Source organism: Mytilus galloprovincialis, chromosome 8 (assembly GCF_965363235.1).
Source record: "Mytilus galloprovincialis chromosome 8, xbMytGall1.hap1.1, whole genome shotgun sequence".
NCBI classification, from domain to species: Eukaryota; Metazoa; Mollusca; class Bivalvia; order Mytilida; family Mytilidae; genus Mytilus; species Mytilus galloprovincialis.
The window spans coordinates 42,235,234-42,255,563 of record NC_134845.1 but is presented as its reverse complement, the minus strand read 5'-3'; the positions used below and the strand labels follow the sequence as shown (position 1 = coordinate 42,255,563).

The following is a 20,330-nucleotide window of genomic DNA, read 5'->3' as shown; positions in this document are numbered from 1 at the left end:
ATGAGAGAAACCATTTAAATTTAAAGGGGACTGTGTGCATGGACCACAGATGATGCCCCCACTTGCATATCCTATAAAGTTAAAAAGGGACATAACTGAAGAATGGTAAAGGTTAAGATACCCAAATTTGTACTTGATCTGAGTTTGTGGTAATAAGTATCGTGTATTAGTCTCATAACATTTGGTTGAGGCAAACTTAAGTAAGAAAACAGAAACGAAAATTCAGCAATTTTTTCCATTGGTAAACAGGCACAACTCTAGAATAGTAAAAGTGACACCACCAAGTTTCAAATTTGATCTGTGTTTTGTGGTAATAAGCAATGCGTATAAGTTTCATAACATTTGGTTGAGGCAAACTAAAGTTAAAAGAATGGAAACCATCTTTGGGACAACTGATGTACAGACTATTTTGGGTTGGATAACATATCATAAACTAATTGATTATATACAAAATGTTTTTTAATTATAGTTTATGTAACATCCTTCTGTTTTTTCTTTTTCTTGTCTTTTTTCTTCTTTTTAATGGCAGCTGATAGATCTGTAGAGTCTGATGTTTTCGTAGGTATCACCACCCTGAAATATATCAGTATTCAAGTAAGAATTAAAAAAAATACAAGCACAAGGATTAAAACCTTTAGTACCACTTGACCAACTCTTTAGATTTGAACACAATTTCATCAACCATAAAATACAGGTCCAGGTTCTATTTTGATGGACAAAGGGATGGACATAGACTACTTGAGGCAGGGGGTATTCAAATTTGAATTAGACTTGAATTTAAGACAAACTGAACCATAGTTTGTGTCAAACATTTGTCTAAACAAAGCCTGTTTCACTCTTAAAGTTGAGTCTGGAAAGTAGTTACATCTGTTAATGTCACAAACTTTAATGTCATGGCTATGCTATATTTTTACTTCTTATATTTTTAACTTAACTGCTTTATGATACTTAGTACATTTAGTATATAAGAATATGTTGTTTGTATAGGTATATGTGATTGTTCTATTATGTTTTATATATTTGAACAAAAGATTAAGAGTTTGTGCTTTTAAATGCTCCCCAAAAATGTTTCTACAATATTGATGTGTCTGTCTCTCCATTTGTTCACGAGTCAATGAGGTTATATTTATAACTTAGAATAACTTTAACACACCAGTCAACAGGTAACATTTATAACTAAGAATAAGTTTAACACATCTGTCAGATAAAATTTATCACTTAGAAAAACTGTTACATACATCAGTGTAGCACTTATAACTTAAAATAACTTAAACAAACCTGTTGAATAACATAAATTTGAAAAGCACCACTGTCAGATAATATACATAACTTTGTCAGGTAATATACATAAGTTGAAAAAACACGAGTAATGTAGTATTTATAACTTAGAATAACTTTTAACACACCTGTCAGGTGATATTTATAACTTAGAATAACTTTACCACACCTGTCAGTTAATATTAATAACTTTAAATAACTTTAACAAACCTGTCAGGTATAGTATTTAAATCATCAGCTTGTAACATAGTGGTTCCTTCTTCATCACTATCATCAAGTATAATAACATCTACAAAAAGAAAATAAAAATTTTAATTACAGCATTCTCTAATAGTTCATAATTTCAATGGCATACAAGCACATCATATTGCATTGATGAATATATATACAAAGATAGATACTACAATAAAACATTTACATTTAGGTCACACATGCATTGTGTAGCTCCATTGCTTCAGGACAACTGTATCCAACCACTTCATTTATTAAGGTTAGGCCAACTAAAATTAATTAGTAGATTTTCATCCAAATTTTTGAAAAAAATGGGGCGGGTGGGAGGATTTTATTTTTTAATTTTTATTTCTGATGAAACCCTCTTGTGACGTGTTCTTCAAATATGCAAGTGTAATAATAAGCTTATATCATGTATATTAATGTATAAGGAATCTTACATATTATTTCAAATCATAACATGCATAAAAATCTCTGATTGGCAACCACTGTTCTACATGTAATTGCGCCGTTGGAAAACCTTAACAGCAAAAACAAAAAAAAGAATGCTCTTCAGTTGGACTACCTTCACCAAATTTATGTGTCTTTCTAATCGACTTTTTTTCTCCCGTCTCCATTAAATGAAACAAATATGCAACTAAAGAATTAAGAGTACAGAATAAAATGAAACATTTATGAAAACAATAGGGTTGGTGCTTTTATGATTCTTTTTATAGATGTAAATATATTTAATATGTAAAACATGAACTACACCAAACAGGAGAAGTTGTTTAATGGCTCTATTGAGAGTATTGGGACAGAAGGTGTTTGCTGATTGTCAACCAAAAAATAGCCATGAGTAAATCTAAGTGTATGTTTGCCGACTTTTTGAACTCAATATACTGTCATAAATCTAACAAGTTTGTGCTAGTGTCATTTTGTTTATACAGTGATGTTTTTGTACCAATGTGTTTCACAATTCTTGCTCTTTGGGTATAATTCACAGTCCAAAATTCCGGCCACAAAATCATTTTATCAATAAAAAAATCAACGTTTTCTAATCACAGAAATTTGTGTCATGCCGCGATTTGCCATATTGGACACAGCGTTTTACTTGTAGCACAATTATTTCATGCACTTCTCCAAATCAATCTCTATTCTCGTTAGACGATTTTGTCATCATAGAGCTACAGAATTTTTTTTAATTACTCGAAGAAATACGACAACGGAAATTTGAAACAGGAAGTTTGGAAGGAAACAAAAATCTTGACGGTTACTGGAAACGGAGATAAACAAAATCCGGAAATCGTTAAATTTTCAAAAATAAAAAAAATCAGGGCGGGACGATTTCAGAGGGGCAGGCGGGGATGAAAATCTATCAATTAATTTTAATTGGCCTTATGTTATTTTTTTTTATTTTTTGTTACTTTAGCTTAGTTACACATAGTAATACTTCCACAGAATTCTTATTTTTAACTATGTCTCCTAATATCATGATGTAAAGCAAATATATTGGCCATCCCCCTTGTTTTAATTTTTGAAGGCCGTACAGTTGCCTATAATTGAACTTATGTGTATAAATGATCCGAGACCACAATTGTTGTCCCTTGATTTTCGTTGTTCACAAATATAGTCCCTAGTGTTGACAGTGGGTTACTTGCCATTAATTTTTATACCCCTTCCAAATTTATTTCTCCATGTTTAATGCATCAAATTGCAAGTAGGGGGTGAAATTACACTGTAAAAAAATTTGGGTCCGGAATTTTAAAGAAAAGTAATGATTTAGTCCAGCTGAAAAAGGTTAAAAATTAGCACTTCAGAAGATGTCAAAAGATTTCAAGACGCCCTAAAGATAAAATTGTCCATATTCTGAGTTAGAGCCGATGAGGTTTTCTATAATTTTGATATAATTTGTCCTAAAAGTAGTACAATACACTGTAACCAGATGCTCTGCAGGGTGCAGCTTTATACGACTGCAGAGTTTGAACCCTGAACATTGGGGCAAGTATGGACACAACATTCAAGCTTAATACAGCTCTGAATTTGGATTGTGATTAAATAGTTGACACAACAAAGGTTTCTGACACATAATGATAACTTAAAAACTTTAAATTTTAAATTGGACATTACCTATTATGGTCCAATATCCTAAATTAAAATACATGGTTAGATTCAGCATATCAAAGAACCCCAAGAATTCAATTTTTGATGAAATCAAATAAAGTTCAATTTTGGACCCTTTAGACCTCAATGTGGACCAACTTGAAAAACTGGGCCTATAATCAAAAATCTAAATACCGGTACATGTTTAGATTCAGCATATCAAACAAAGTTTAATTTTGGACCCCAATTTGGACCAACTTCAAAACTGGGCCTATAATCAAAAATCTAAATACATGTTTAGATTCAGCATATCAAAGAACCCCAAGGATTTAATTTTTGTTGATATCAAACTAAGTTTAAATTTGGACCACGATTTGGACCAATTTGAAAACTGGGTGCATAATAAAAAATCTAAGTACATGTTTAGATTCAGCATATCAAAGAACCCCAAGAATTCAATTTTTGTTGAAATCAAATAAAGTTTAATTTTGGACCCCGATTTGGACCAATAATAAAAAATCTAAGTACATGTTTAGATTCAGCATATCAAAGAACCCCAAGGATTCAATTTTTGTTAAAATCAAACTTAGTTTAAATTTGGACCCTTTGGACCTTAATGTAGATCAATTTGAATACAGGACCATACACAGTTAGATTCGGCATATCAAAGAACCCAAATTATTCAATTTTTGATGAAATCAAACAAAGTTTAATTTTGGACACTTTGGGCCTCTTATTCCTAAACTGTGGGGACCAAAACTCCCAAAATTAATCCCAACCTTCCTTTTATGGTCATAAACCTTGTGTTTAAATTTCATAGATTTCTATTTACTTCTACTAAAGTTATGGTGCGAAAAACCAAGAAAAATCTTATTTGGTCCCCTTTTTGGCCCCTTTTTCCTAAACTGTTGGGACCTCAACTCCCAAAATCATTCCCAACCTTCCTTTAGTGGTCATAAACCTTGTATTTAAATTTCATTGGTTTCTATTTACCCATACTAAAGTTATTGTGCGAAAACCAAGAATAATGCTTATTTGGGCCCTTTTTTTGGCCCCTAATTCCTAAACTGTTAGAACCTAAACTCTCAAAATCAATACCAACCTTCCTTTAGTGGTCACAAACCTTGTGTCAAAATTTCATAGATTTTTATTTACTTAAACTAAAGTTATAGTGCGAAAACCAAGAAAATGCTTATTTAGGCCCTTTTTGGCCCCTGATTCCTAAACTGTTGGGACCAAAACTCCCAAAATCAATCCCAACCTTCCTTTAGTGGTCATAAACCTTGTGTTTAAATTTCATTGGTTTCTAATTACCCATACTAAAGTAATTGTGCGAAAACCAAGAATAATGCTTATTTGGGCCCTTTTTTTGGCCCCTTATTCCTAAACTGTTAATACCTAAACTCTCAAAATCAATCCCAACCTTCCTTTAGTGGTCACAAACCTTGTGTAAAAATTTCATAGATTTCTATTTACTTAAACTAAAGTTATAATGCGAAAACCAAGAAAATGCTTGTTTGGGCCCTTTTTGGCCCCTAATTCCTGAACTGTTGGGACCAAAACTCCCAAAATCAATCCCAACCTTCATTTTGTGGTCATAAACCTTGTGTTTAAATTTCATAGATTTCTATTTACTTATACTAAAGTTATAGTGCCAAAACCAAATATTTTCGGACAAGGACGACAACAATGCCAACGTGATACCAATATACGACCAAAAAATTCTCAATTTTTGTGGCCGTATAAAAATTTCATTGAGAAAGCGCAGGTGGGATTTTTATGCCCCACCTACAATACTATGTCTGTCCGTCCGTCCGTCCGTCCGTCCGTCCGTCCGTCCGTCCGTCCGTCCGTCCGTCCATCCGTCAGTCCGTCCGTTCGTCCGTCTGTCCCGCTTCAGGTTAAAGTTTTTGGTCAAGGTAGTTTTTGATGAAGTTGAAGTCCAATCAACTTGAAACTTAGTATACATGTTCCCTTTGATAAGATCATTCTAATTTTAATGCCAAATTAGAGAATTTATTCCAATTTCACGGTCCACTAAACATAGAAAATGATAGTGCGAGTGGGGCATCCACGTACTGTGGACACATTCTTGTTTTAATTTTCATTTATGTTCTAAAAGAAATGCACTACGAAATAATTGTAAATTGTAGTCGCGGACCAAATGTCTCTGTGGCTGAGTTGTCTAAGTAGTAAGTAGTCAAGATGTTGTATCACTAGCATTTCAACACTGATGTTGTGAGTTTGAAGCCTGAACATATCAAGTGCACTTGACTCCAATTGTTTTGAACAAAGGTCAGTGGTTCTATTTGGGCACTCAACCCTCCTCTATTGATAAAAATGACCACCACAAATTAGCACAATAGTGCTGAAAGCGACATAAAATACCAACCAATCAATTTGTCCAAGGGCAATAACTATAAATATCTTGGAGAAATGAAGGCTTGAGAGCATATGAATAATATTTCCAAGGTCATAACTCTTTTAAAAGTTATTGTTCTGCACTGACTTTTCGTACATGTTCCCAGACATTGCTGATATAAGCTGATGATATAACTTCATATAAGTTTCATAAAAATCTCGTACAAATGAGTGCTAACAATGCAATTTTTCATATAATTCATATTTCTAAGGTGCAAAACACTTTCAAAAATTGTTGATTGAAACTGATTTTTCAAACTTGTCAGACACAATGCTGATATTAACCTACGATATAAGTTTTATAAAAGTAAAAATCTGATAAGAATTGCACATGTGAGAGCGCTAGTAAGACTGAATGAACAGTATTTCTATGTCATCCCATGCTTCACCCATTGGACACAAAATGGCAAAAGTAATCAATTGGAGGCATCACTTCAACAGACACAACCTTTAAACTAATTACTGTAAAACAATTGTTGCCACTGATAGTTGCAGTTGACCTGGGTTGTCTTCAATATCGTAGCAGCTACGTAGCGGTTATGTATCTGCTATCAATATCTATGCAGAAACTAGGCTAGCTACACGTTCAATAGTCACAAATCTAAGTAGCCCTGTATAGACGCTACGATATTGAACACAACCCTGCTAGTTTCAGAGGAGAAGATTTTTTTAGAGGTTAACAGAAGACCACAGATGATTGACATCATAGCTCATATTGACCCTTTTGACCAAACGGGCTTAAAGATGCATACAATACACAAATTTTTATAGTAATTGTTTATCTTTACCTGCAGGTTTCTCCTTTTTGACTTTCTTTGACAGTATAATTGATTCTGATTTGATTTCTTCCTCCATTTTATCATCAACTTCCCACTTGGATGCTCCACCATCTCCAATACAACCAACACCTTTAGCCTAAAACAATAAGGTAAATCTCATTACCAACTTACCTCAGGTGGCCACTTGACTTCAATCCCTTTTGTGGTAGGGGTAGGCAGCTGAGACATCTAGTACCCCAAACCCTTTCCATATTTTTTTACCCAAAAAATATACTTAATAGCTGTCATGATAACTCTTATTTCATAGTTTTAATTACAGCCCATTCCATTAAGTGTGTAGGTAAAGGTAATATCTTTGGTTAGCTTGCTTGCTAGCTGAACCTTGAAGTCATTATTATGTTAGGTAAACTACCTTCCATTTAGAGTAGACTATTCTGACAGATAACCAATCTATCTGTCTGTACAAATGTAATACTAGGCTACTTCGATAGAAGGGTAGTATACCTTACCGAATATTGACTTCACTGTTCAGCTACCAAGCAAGCTAAATAAAGATATTACCTTTGCTTACACACTTAATGGAATTGATTGTAAGAGATAAAATAGATTTGGCAAATATCTGATGCTTTTATGAAATTGTCTTAATTTGCATCTGTATTAAAAATCAACCATCTGATTAGTTTTATATACTGGTACTCATGATTAAATCAGCAATCTTTTCGGGTACTTCATATTAATTTTGCAACCTTATTATATATCATGTATTGGAAATAGTTACCTATTCCAGCAACTCATCCCTACCAATCATTACAAAGTGTTCCTGAGAAAAATGTGAAAAAATTTATTCATGGCCAATCTTTATATAAATCTTTGCTGAATAGTGAGTTGATTAGTAATGGTTGGGAAATGCATCATAACGTATAGCATGTTTACATGAAGCTTGATATAAAATCTCAGCAAACTCTGATTAGGAGTCCATAAGAAAATTTCCTAGGAGGTACTAATGAGAGGACAGACTGCCAGAGGTAAGGCAGTATACCTCCCTCCTTTGGAGCCAGGTATGATAAAAACATCAGAAAGTTATATGTGTCTATTGTGAGTACTTATATTCATGTTAAAACTTACCAATATTTTGACTTCTGGCACTTTACTGTCTCTGAGGCAAAAGTTAAAGAAAATTGAAATCCTACAGTAAAACCATCGACTATAATATTAAGCGGAAAATATGTACCTAACATTGCTTCTGATATTTACATATCACAGTGCCTCTCTGATGAAAAGTTAGAACTTTAGCAAAATAAGTTACAAAAGACATATGTATATAAAAATACATTTATCTTTATGTTCTTAAAAGTAAAATCACAAAAATACTGAACTCCCTGGAAAACTCAAAACGGAAAGTTCCTAATCAAATGGCAAAATCAAATGATAAAATACATCAAATGAATGGACAACAAAATTGTTCTCTATTGTTTTTTGAGGCAGTTAGACAGTTCATGTGAATTTTTTTTTTTTGAAAATTGTTGAAATTAAATTTAGGATGTATAAGATAACATAAAATTGACAAATACATCAACTGATGTTTGTTAAAGCAGCACAAATAAATATCAAAAGCTGGCAATTAATATTTTATAAATTTATTTTCATCATAGTTAAATTTATTAATCACATGCAGTAGAGGTAAAGAAGATAATATATGCAGACAACTACTGGGTACTGTTTTATTTAAACTCATGCCATGTACACACAGATGCAAGTCGTTGAAAACTATTGCCAAAAAGGGATTAAAATACATCATGTACATGTTTTACTGCAAAATGCAGTTTTAAAATTCATTAATGGAAAGCTACACCAGGGAGCTGGGACAATATCCCTAATGCGCCTTGAAATGAGGAACTCAAAAGTCACGTGTAAACAAAAAATCTCTGTGTAGTGATATTTGACACATTTCTATGATAAACAAATGACTGAGCTGAACCATTTGTGTTAATTTAGAAAGTAAGGGAACACAGAATAAATGTGTAAAAACTATGGAGCCATTAAATGTGTTCAAAGTATTAAATTTTTAAAGAAATTATTGTGTCAAAAATGGGATTTTTTACCATGAGGAGCCACATCGCAAAAGGATACTCGGGGTTTGGTAATTTACGGAAAAATGAATCACACTTCGTACCCCGAAAATTGAACCACATATGTAAAAATGTCTCAGCTTCGAAACAAGCCATCATACATATACAAGTTTATGATATGGGCTGAGCAACAGAAGAAAACGTTACCATTACCGCCTATGTAGAAACAATTGCGCATATTGCCCCAGCTGCATGATATAGTTTGTAATAACATTTGGAAGCTATGAAATTTGTTTTAGTTTATAATGCTGCATACTCATTGAATAGGAGGATTCATATCATAAATTTTGATTTTAAAATTGAGTGAGGACCAGGGAAACTATTTTTTTTCATTTTCTGTTTATATAATGTTGGGTTATTTAATGGAAGGGTTTGTCAAAAAGTGAATAAAAATTACTTGAGTGAGGTTGTTATAGTATAACCATTGTTACCAGTCTATTAATTAATCTTTTACATCCGGCAGCAAGTGTTACTTACATATAAGCCTATATATTAATGTGGTATGAAGATACCTGCTTATGTGTACTAGTCCCATAAACAGTTAATTTAAGAAGCTGACTTACAAGGTGACAACTACAAGACCCTAATGTGGTCCCATTATGCCATTTCAAATTTGATCAGTTTTTTCTCTTACTCCTTACTACTACATGTATATGACTTGGCATTTGAGAGAAGAAGCAATTTATATACCATTTGAAGTCCCTTTTTGAACACAAAAAAGATGTTTCCTAGTGTTAAAAATGGTTGCTTATATTGGCATTTCAAATTGTAATAAACTTTAGGCACTGCCGCACTGGTCATTCATCTTTTGTGTTAGTGTGCAACATGAGGGGGGAGTTCTTCCTCATAATTTCCAAAACAAAAAATTTAACCCCTATATTGTTTTCAGAAACATACAGGAACAGTATTATTTTACAATAATAAACTGATGCCATCTCAAGATTAATCAGAAGCAACAGACAACACCTTATGTTATTTCACTTTGGGGGAAAAAATCACTTCCCTTCAGCAAAAAAAAATCCCCCCCCCCTTCCAATTCTGAAAAAATAATTTTCCCTTCCCTTCTAAAACAAATATAATTTTTTTCACTTCCCTTCTTTGACAATGTTTTTTTTTTTTAAATGAGAAAGAAAACAATTTGTTACATTAAAATAATTATCTTGGCATCTTTCAGGATTTTTTTTACTCTCTGTCAACATTATTTGTTTTCCAAAACAACTTTTAAAATTTTTGTATGCTGAACAAGACTTTTAAAAACCTCTGTCACAAGACGAGATACATCATGGAAAATAATTAACACTGGATTAAAATACGAATAAGGTTGCAGAATATTGTCTCATCTTTCGAAACAACTTTTATGTAAAATAATAAACCTATGAGATGTAACAACACGTGTTTTTATGAACCGCACTATTTATAGACTCAGCTGTCAATATTTGTCAATATCCGGTTCTATTTTAAATGAAAGTGGACTTTCGTTTTGTCGACCTACATACTGCAGTACGGCCTTTCAATGAAAAGAAATAAAACCCGTAGCACTACAGACTCCTGAGAGTGTCTAAAACGATGATAAAAGACTCTGACTCAATCGGTAATGAAAGGTTGACTGTCAAACGGCAACGAGAAATAATTATTTACAGTCGTGCACCTGATGGCGACAATCAAAGTCTCGATTTCAGGTTGTTTTACAAATATCCTTCTCACAACTCCAAAATATACGTACACTCACTACTTTTGTTCAAGTTAAACAACTTTCATGACCGCAGGTTAAGTTTTCTCAATGTTTCAACTCAAAATGAAACTCCTGACCACGATTGTTTATGATGCCGCCATTTTGTTTTTCACAAGGTTTTTTTTTCTCAACAATCTTTGAAAAAACATATTTTAACAGTGTTTTTACGCCGATACTAAAATATCGAATGCATTTGGTGTTTATCATAACATCCATGGAGCAACGGGGCCAAGAAACATGTTTAAACGTTATTTTTACTGTTTGCACTGTGACCGTCTAAAAATAGAAATCTATGTATCCTTAAGGATACATTCGGCATCTACACGGGGGTGCCAAAAGGATACATTCGTCATGCACGCGGGTGTGCCAAAAGGATACATTCGGCATGAAAGGGTTAAAACATAATGTTTAATCTTCTGACATTAATATTATAAAAATAAGTTGAATTGCTTTCATAAGCTTCTTTGCAAGGATACTCATCACTTAAGTGACCATTGGTTTCCATAGTAACCTCATCATCTGATCCAGCTGGTGATTGGTCAGTTTCTTCTACTTTAATTTTTTCTGGATTCATTTGATTGGTTGTAACTGTATCCATCACAACTGCTTCACGGAAGCCAAATCTTTCACCATTTGATCTTTAAAAATAAAAGAATACTCTCTAAACCATGGCCAAATCAACTAATAAGTACTGTAAATTCAGAAATAATCAAATTATTGCATGCATTTATTATTGCAATTTTGTCTATTTAGACTAAATCACGAATTTAATGTTTGAGATATTGAGATTCATTTAAAAAATTTCAAAATGCGAGTTTCAATTATTGAGATAAAAACTCTGTTGCATTTTTCGCAATAATAAAAACCTTGCAATATTTTCTGAATTTACAGTGATTCTTTTGTATCAATTCTAGACAAGTTTGTTTTAATTAGTCCTTTCTATTATTCTGAATTATTTATAAATGAACCCATCAACTAAATTGACATTCCTGAATTGTATGTTTTAAATCAATATGCATTTAAAAACAGAATTCCTCAAGCCAGCCATTTAAATTTGAAAATGTACATACAGTAACCACTATATCTATTTCCCAGACTACAATAAGTATGGGTAAAAGATGTAGTGGGATTAATAAGACCTCACTTGCCCTGAGTTTTCAGAGAGAAGATAATATCTTACATAGATCAATTGGCCTTATTATTATTGTCACATCTGACTAATGATGACTTATCATTATAATATATGCTAAATGCTTTCAGGCAAGAATGTCTATAGAAAAAGGGGTGGTTATATAATTTTGCTTGACTTTATTAGTCAAACTTCAATTTTTTTGGATTACTTGGGAATCCCCTGGCTATAGGTGTGCCTTTATATATATTTAAATAATAAAACTATCTTACAATGTTCTAATATGATATTAATATTTTCAATATTACCTAGCTTGTCGGTCATTTTCAAGTGCTTTCTGTATCCATTCTGTTATTTCTGTAACCTTAACAACAGCAATATTGGAACATCTTAGAACCTGAAAGAAAAATGCAGATTGAAATAATTCATATTGTTATTGAACATTTATTTAATTGACATGTTTAATATCTTTTTATATGATAATAAACAGTAGACTAACAACAAATAAACCTAGTTTTGGACACAATAACTCAATAATATATAACTTAAATGCAAATTTATGCTTAATAAAATTTGATAAATAAAACCACACTGACTTTGAGATGAAGAACAGCCAAGTGCTGTTCCATTGCTTTTTGAGTTTTCTTCTGCATGTATTGATTTTGTGTCATGAATGTATACTCTTATTATATTACTTTGTTATACAATAATAAAGTTATATAATATCTAGCAAATTTTAACTGACCGAGGATATTTTTCTAAGACAAGTGTTATTTAAATAAGGGTAGATGTATTACCAGAAAGCCTAGTCAGAAAGGATACATACCTGATCTTTTAACAATAACATTTGACCTGTGACCTGTAGTGAGCATATTTCTCTGTGTTTGTTCATCCCTATCACCATCTTTCCATCCATAACTTTCTCTTCCTTGTCAGATGGATCAACCAATAAAAATTTCCTAATAAAATGCAAAATTACTTTACAATTCTGTAAATTCAGATATTCTTGTGAGCTTTTATCAAAGTGAATAATAAGACTACTTGAGTATTCTTATACTCAGCAATGATAAGAACTGGTATTCTGAAATCAAATACATCTGTCTGTAATCTGTATGTAACTTTTTCAACATTGCAATCACTAAACTTGCATTTTTGTTCATTTTTTAAAAATTGCAATAATAAATGCATGAAACAATTACTTGAATTTACAGTAATTACATACTTTATAAGTATCCTAGATTTTGAATGATTAATATTATATCTTTCATGTAACTTCTTCTCTCTAATGAATTACGTTCACCTTTTATTATTGCCAAGGAATATGCATAAGGAAACCTCTTTTTCAACCTCTCTGGGAGCAAAGTTCTAGTTAGAATACATAGATGCTTAAGAAATATAGGCCTAGAACTGTACCCTTTAAGTATGTCAAAAATGTTGTTAAAATCTAGTACTTACCCTTGTTCATAGAATGAAAACGATACACAGATAGGCATATGGTGAACACTGAGTGGTAATGGGTCCTTTTCTTCTATGGTGTGCTGTCAAAAAGGTATATAATTCATTAATGACAAAAGAATAAAAATGTAATTATATGGCTAATACTGGATGGTAATGGGTCCTTTTCTTCTATGGTGTGCTGTAACATTGGTATATAATTCATTAATGACAAAAGAATAAAATAACAAATATATGGCTCATACTGAGGGGCAATGGGTTCTTTTGTTCTATTGTATGCTATAATTCATTATTGACAAAAAATACAAATCTAATCATACATTTTATAATGAAACATGTATAATTCCATTTCAGATTCTTAGAGACTTGAGATGAAGAAATAGCTCACATGCCTGTGTAATTTAAGGTGGTACCTAACACTACAGGGAGATAACTCTGTAAAATCAGCTAAACGTTTTAATTACGTTGTGTTGTTAATGGAATACTAAGCATCTCAAAGATCAAAATTAGTGTTTGTCAAACTGCTATACAACCAGTGTAATTTTTCTGATAAAATGGTTGGTTCAAATTTTTTGAAATTTTTATATTTTTGCCAAAGGGCCAAAGTAAACACTTTGTTAAAATTCTAGAAAATTAAACGAGCCAAATTAATTTTAGTGAAGGTGTTGGGTACCACCTTAAGAAGTCTTTGCTGATAGAGGTGACAGAATACTTCATGAAGTTGAAATCTACTATACAAGTACTGGTTGATCTAAGCCAGAGAGAGGTTATCGCAAGATATTTGTCAGAAGCAGGATAAAAATAGATTTATTTACTTACAACTATAACATCTGTGCCATCAACTGTAACATCAGGTCGTCTAAAGAAATAAAATAAACATTGATGATAACAGACAATACAGTGGTATCATTGTATTTGTGGATAACCAATTTTTTAATGGATTGCTTGCATAAAGATGAACCAAAAAAATCAAATGATCAACAAAGAACAATTTTTTATCAGCTTACACACAAATTTTGAATCAAATATCCACCAAAATGCTATTTTTCCGTATTCCACAAAAATTGATACCCACTAAGATTAATAAATCTACAGTATGTTATGTTTTCCATCATTCTATCTGTATTCATACTGATGTTTCAACAGTGAACCTGGTATCAAATTGTTTTTTTTATTGGTTGCTGTCTGCAAGAGATAATTTTTGTTTATTTATTTAGCTAAAATCAGGCCGATGGTTCCTCTTTTTTTAAATCTTACTGTACCACATGGGTTTTGCCCATTGATGAAGGCAGTACTTGACCCTGTTGAAGTTTACATCTTCATACTTTTATTTTCTGGTGGATAATTGTCTCATTTACAATCATATCACATCTTCTTATCTCCATATTTGTGCTGTTATAGCATCGGTAATGTAATATTTTTCATCATTCTATATGTATGTATATACCTGAAATGTGCCAATGCTGTAATGGCTGCTATACTGGAACAATCTATCAGGTTTCCGTCATGATTCATTACATGTACATCTACTCTAATCTGCCAAACCTAAAAATTCAAAACAAGAATCATAATATGACATAATAAAGGAGCTTGCTTTCAATAGATGTCATGTTTGTAAATATGGTTAAGTCTTTGTTATGCAATGAGAAGTTCTAATGAATATATCAGATATAAAAGAATTAAATAAGACAAAAATTTGTTGTTGTGTTGTCAATTTGTGGTCACATTGGCATATATATTTAAAATTCTGTGTTTACTTGTGTGATTCCATGAAATATTCCATATTCTCATATGACATCCTGATTTTTTTTACCTTGTATTATCTTCAGTATTTAAATGTTAAATAGCATGTGTTGAACATAAAATGATAAAATCAATAAGTTTTTTTAAACAAAAACACTGTAAATTTGATAATGGTGCTGTCCAACTCAATTTGAATAAGGGTGATTTTTCATTATTTTCCTGTAATAGAATCAAAATAATTAATGGTATCCCAACTATTCTGCAGTTCACTTTCCATTCTACCCTCAGTACACACTGTACTTTTGAAAATTTGTATTCCTCACTCTGAAGCCTGATACACTTCTCTCTAGATCAAAACATCATGGAATTATGGCCCACCCAAGGTCAAATCTCCAATAACCCTGTGGTTTCCATAAATTATCTACTAATTATTCAATCACCTTTTCACCGGCTATAATACACAGAGATTCAGTATCAACACATCTAGATTCTTTCAAACATCTTTCTAAGATTCTGTTGATTTCTACTCCCTGGTCTGACATTCTACAATAGAAATCAATATCAAGTCATTTTTCAAACTGTATGAGAAAAAGTTTTAACAAATTTGAATATTTCATGTTGTATCACAAATTTCAAATTTTCTATCTTTTCCTAAGTCATTTTGTAAGTGACTGTTCTTGTTTTGATAAAAAAAAATGTCAACATTGCAAACAGAAATTGTTATAAACTTGAACTCATGGAAACTTTTGTTAAGTTGAGAAGTGTTGCAAGGGAGATTCCCATAATCATATTCTTACCTTCCAACTTCAAATACTGGACATGCCATGGGAGATAACTCAACATTTACAAATAAAACACCATCTGATGGTCTCTGTTGTTTTGGTGATGTAATTTCACATGATACTTGTGCCAATACCCTGGAAAGATAATCATATAAGATGATTGTTTAACTTTGCATTTTTTGGTTTTAAATATTGTTGTGTCTTTTGTTTCTTTTCATTTTTGACAATTATAAAAATAAAGATATTGGTATGATAGCCAATTTTGGACATATATCCACTGAGGTTCAAATAAAGTAGATGTAAGCAATTGTAGGCAACAGCGGCTACAGCCTTCAACAATAAGAAAAACCCATACCTTATAGTCAGCTTTAAAAGGCCCATACATGAAAATTATGAAACATTTCAATTGAAACAACTAAAAGCTTAGTTTATAACAAAACAATTCAATTCAAGTAAATTATTTTCAGTTTATGAGTTTGAATGCCCTTTTGGTATTGTTCACCTCTATTGTATAAAACTGCCTCCTAATCCACTCAACAAGGTGTTTATTTATCACTAAACTACCTGATAAATCCCAAAAATAATAGACCCCTAAAAAAGAATTCACAAACAAATCTTGAAAATACTGTTAAAGAATATTGATTATTCATGCATAATAATACAATGATATAACATTGGTAAATTTCAAAATTACCTTGTCTGACCAAGATCAACACGACAACATCCTCTATCATACCCAAAGGCAATCTTAAGTGTTCTGTAGTCATATGCCTGTCTCCCATCTAATCTCTGAGAAATAAAAACAAATAATTGATTAATATCTTTATAGTGGGTCTCATTGGGGTCTAAGCGTGACGCGGGATTGCCGATTTTTCGTAAGCGTGATACGGGAAAGTCAAATTATTGTGCCGTGAAAACGGAAATTAAGGGCTAGCAGGACACGGGAAATTACAAAAAAATGAGAATTGCTTAGGTACATAGTATAAGCGGGATACGGGAATCTGACAAAACAGTAAGCGGGATCCGGGATCAGAACCCCCCAATGAGACCCCCTTTATACAAATTCATTTCTGTTTTCTACATGTTTAATGTCATAGGCCATTTTTCTAAACCGGTATTCATTATTTTTCAGCCTTTTTCATAACTAGCTTATTGGTAAATCAAAAACCATTACATGTAGAAAAAAACATTTATATCCAAGATGATGTAGCCACTGAAAAATTGAAATTGACCGAAACATGTGACGTCCATTATTTTTTTTTTTTTTTAATGAGCAGTGCAAAAATTCATAAAAGAAGCTGCAAATACCTTTGAGCAGTGGTATTTTTATCATTAGAAAAGAAAGGAAACTCTCCTATCCCTTACAAAACTTTATTTTTTATAATTGATGAGACATTCCAAAATGTATCTGTGATTTGCTTCGTTTCAACTCTTTCTACAGTAGTCACCTTACATGTACATGTAATTGTGAGAAAAATATTTCTCTTGTGAGACTTATGACAATACGGTGTCAAGAGTCACACCTACAGATATTCCATTTTTAACTTTTTGTACAGTAACACTCTTTTTCCCTAAACCCTAATTCTACCCCTGTATGGATTCGTTTTGACTATAAGTTAGCAAACAAACGTAAAAGGTATGTGTTATATATCAGTATGTATGGTCAGATTATGTTTCTGTTTGTAAGAGAGAGTTGTTCCCCTTTTGTCAGTATTTTGTATCCATGTTTGTGACGTCATCTTTGTCTGATTAAATTGTAGAAATGGAAGCTGATGTGTTTTTATGTGTCCGTATATAATCGCCTCCATCCATGCTACCAGAGCTATTCCCCTAGTCTGTAATATATGAGTAAGAAAAGTATCTTGGAGGGTGGTAAAGGGAGTTTTAATTCCCCAAGGGTATCACCAGGCCAGTAATCAGCACTTCTTTGCTGACATGAATCATTGATATGGTCATATTCAAAATTAACTGTTTACAAAACTTTTGAATTTTTTTAAATACTAAGATTTTCTACCTCAGGAACAGATTATCTTAGCTGTATTTGCCAAAACATTTAGGAATTTTGGTCCTCAATGCTCTTCAACTTCGTACTTTATTTGGCCTTTTTTTACTTTTTTGGATTCGAGCTTTACTGATGAGTCTTTTATCATGTTTATCATGTTTATAGATGAAACGGATGTCAGGGGTAAATACAAAATTTAAATCCTGGTATCTATGATGAGTGTATTTCTGAAAACGGAAACACATGAAAATCAGAAAGATGTTGCACGGAAAATAAATATTTGGAAAAGCACTTAAAGCATGAGAAATGAAATTGTAACTATTAATGTAAAAAGTACCAGAATTCATAACTCAACCGTCCTAGATCATGCAGTCATTATTACTAAAAATGAAGACCCTGCGGACTGCGGTCACCTTTCAGTGTCAGTTACATGTAGTTGCATCTGATTTGAAAAAATATTATTTATAGTAATTTCATGGACTTTATTGCATACCATATATATCATGTATATACACAATATCCAGGCTGACTTTGAATAAGTCTTGTTTACCTTTGAATCAAAGCGTGAGCATGAGAAATAATAAGCACTGACACAAAACATGGAAAATAAATTAAATAAGGGGAAAACCTAGCACACACATTAAGGTTTTTATGTACCCTTCTGTAGCCATTTTTTTACGAATTTTTCAAACCTCAATTGTATCAAAACTAAAGATATAATAAATAATAGAGATAGGCCATTTAGTACATGTTCCAAGGGGAAACTTGATGCAAAGCATTATTTTTTACTGTTTCATTGCATTTAATAGAAAAAAAGGACTTTGTGGCAAATAAATCAAGATTTTTATAGAAAATCCACAGCCTTTAATACAGAGAATTTTGTTATAAAATTTGAAACATAAATTACTCACTTGATTTTCTATAATGTGCTAGTGTTTATTTTTTACAAAAAGTTCTAAGTAACCTGTAAATTCCAAAACACCTCATGTTGAGTCACTAAAGTCGAGCGCACCCTAAAAGGTGTACTTGATTTTTGCCATATTTATACTTGTCTTAACCAACAACTACATTTATAAACTTGTTTTAAGGAATCAATGCTAGCACTGCATGCAATAATCCTATATCTATCAGTCATCAAATTGCCAAGTATGAGAGTACAAGGATATAGGCTGTGGATTTTCTATAAAAATCTTGATTTATTTGCCACAAAGTCCTCTTTTTCCATTAAGGTTTATGTACCCTTCTGTAGCCATTTTTGTACGAATTTTTCAAACCTCAATTGTATCAAAACTAAAGATATAATAAATAATAGAGATAGGCCATTTAGTACATGTTCCAAGGGGAAACTTGATGCAAAGTATTATTTTTTACTGTTTCATTGCATTTGATAGAAAAAGAGGATTTTGTGGCAAATAAATCAAGATTTTTATAGAAAATCCACAGCCTTTAATACAGAGATTTTTGTTATAAAATTTGAAACATAAATTACTCACTTGATTTTCTATGATGTGCTAGTGTTTATTTTTTACAAAAAGTTCTAAGTAACCTGTAAATTCCAAAACACCTCGTGCTGAGTCACTAAAGTCGAGCGCACCCTAAAAGGTGTACTTGATTTTGGCCATATTTATACTTGTCATGACCAATAACTACATTTATAAACTTGTTGTAAGGAAATCAATACTAGCACTGCATGCAATAATCCTATATCTATCAGTCATCAAATTGCCAAATATGAGAGTACAAGGATAAAGGCTGTGGATTTTCTATAAAAATCTTGATTTATTTGCCACAAAGTCCTCTTTTTCTATTAAATGCAATAAAACAGTAAAAAATAATGCTTTGCATCAAGTTTCCCCTTGGAATATGTACAAAATGGCCTATCTCTATTATTCATTATATCTGTAGTTTTGATACAATTGAAGTTTGAAAATTTCGTACAAAAATGGCTACAGAAGGGTACATAAACCTTAAATGCAATGGAACAGTAAAAAATAATGCTTTGCATCAAGTTTCCCCTTGGAATATGTACAAAATGGCCTATCTCTATAATTCATTATATCTGTAGTTTTGATACAATTGAAGTTTGAAAAGTTCGTACAAAAATGGCTACAGAAGGGTACATAAACCTTAAACCAACCCAAACACGACTCACGAGAAATAAAACATAAAAACACGAAAACATGTGAAATAAAAAAGCTGAAAACACTGCACCAAAATACACTTTTCCTAACTCATCTTGGGGTTATTTTTCCAATTATAGAAGCTTAGATGAATGAAAAATTGTATCTAAATTATAACAAAAGCAGATAGTGACATGAGGATAAAATAACCTTTCTTTCACCCAAAGCCTTTCGAATGAATTCCCTTTCACAGTTTGACAACGGTGTTTCTCTCATGATGAAACTTAGATGTCAGCAATCCTATGATCTATCATCACATATCACTCATTGATTAACAAATTTAAAGCCCATGTGCATTTGTTGTTAAAATTTACTGTGAGGTGTAGATTTTATGTTTTGACGCAGAAACCTATTGCGTAGTATATAAAAAAACGCATCGGTCATAAA

The 20,330-nt window shown here is 32.0% G+C and overlaps 1 protein-coding gene across 1 annotated transcript; it reads right to left on the bottom strand.

The window, feature by feature from the left end:
- Positions 1–441: 441 nt before the first annotated feature.
- Positions 442–20,265, bottom strand: LOC143041970 (exosome complex component RRP45-like). The gene is made up of 14 exons (XM_076214159.1): positions 20,094–20,265; positions 16,456–16,550; positions 15,777–15,896; positions 15,420–15,522; positions 14,684–14,781; positions 14,056–14,095; positions 13,237–13,319; positions 12,608–12,740; positions 12,090–12,178; positions 11,129–11,290; positions 7,917–7,947; positions 6,801–6,927; positions 1,489–1,567; positions 442–573 (listed from the first exon to the last, which is right to left on the bottom strand). Exons 1-14 carry the CDS (start codon positions 20,157–20,159, stop codon positions 471–473), a joined length of 1,329 nt encoding a protein of 442 aa, XP_076070274.1. The 5' UTR covers positions 20,160–20,265; the 3' UTR covers positions 442–470.
- Positions 20,266–20,330: the final 65 nt, after the last annotated feature.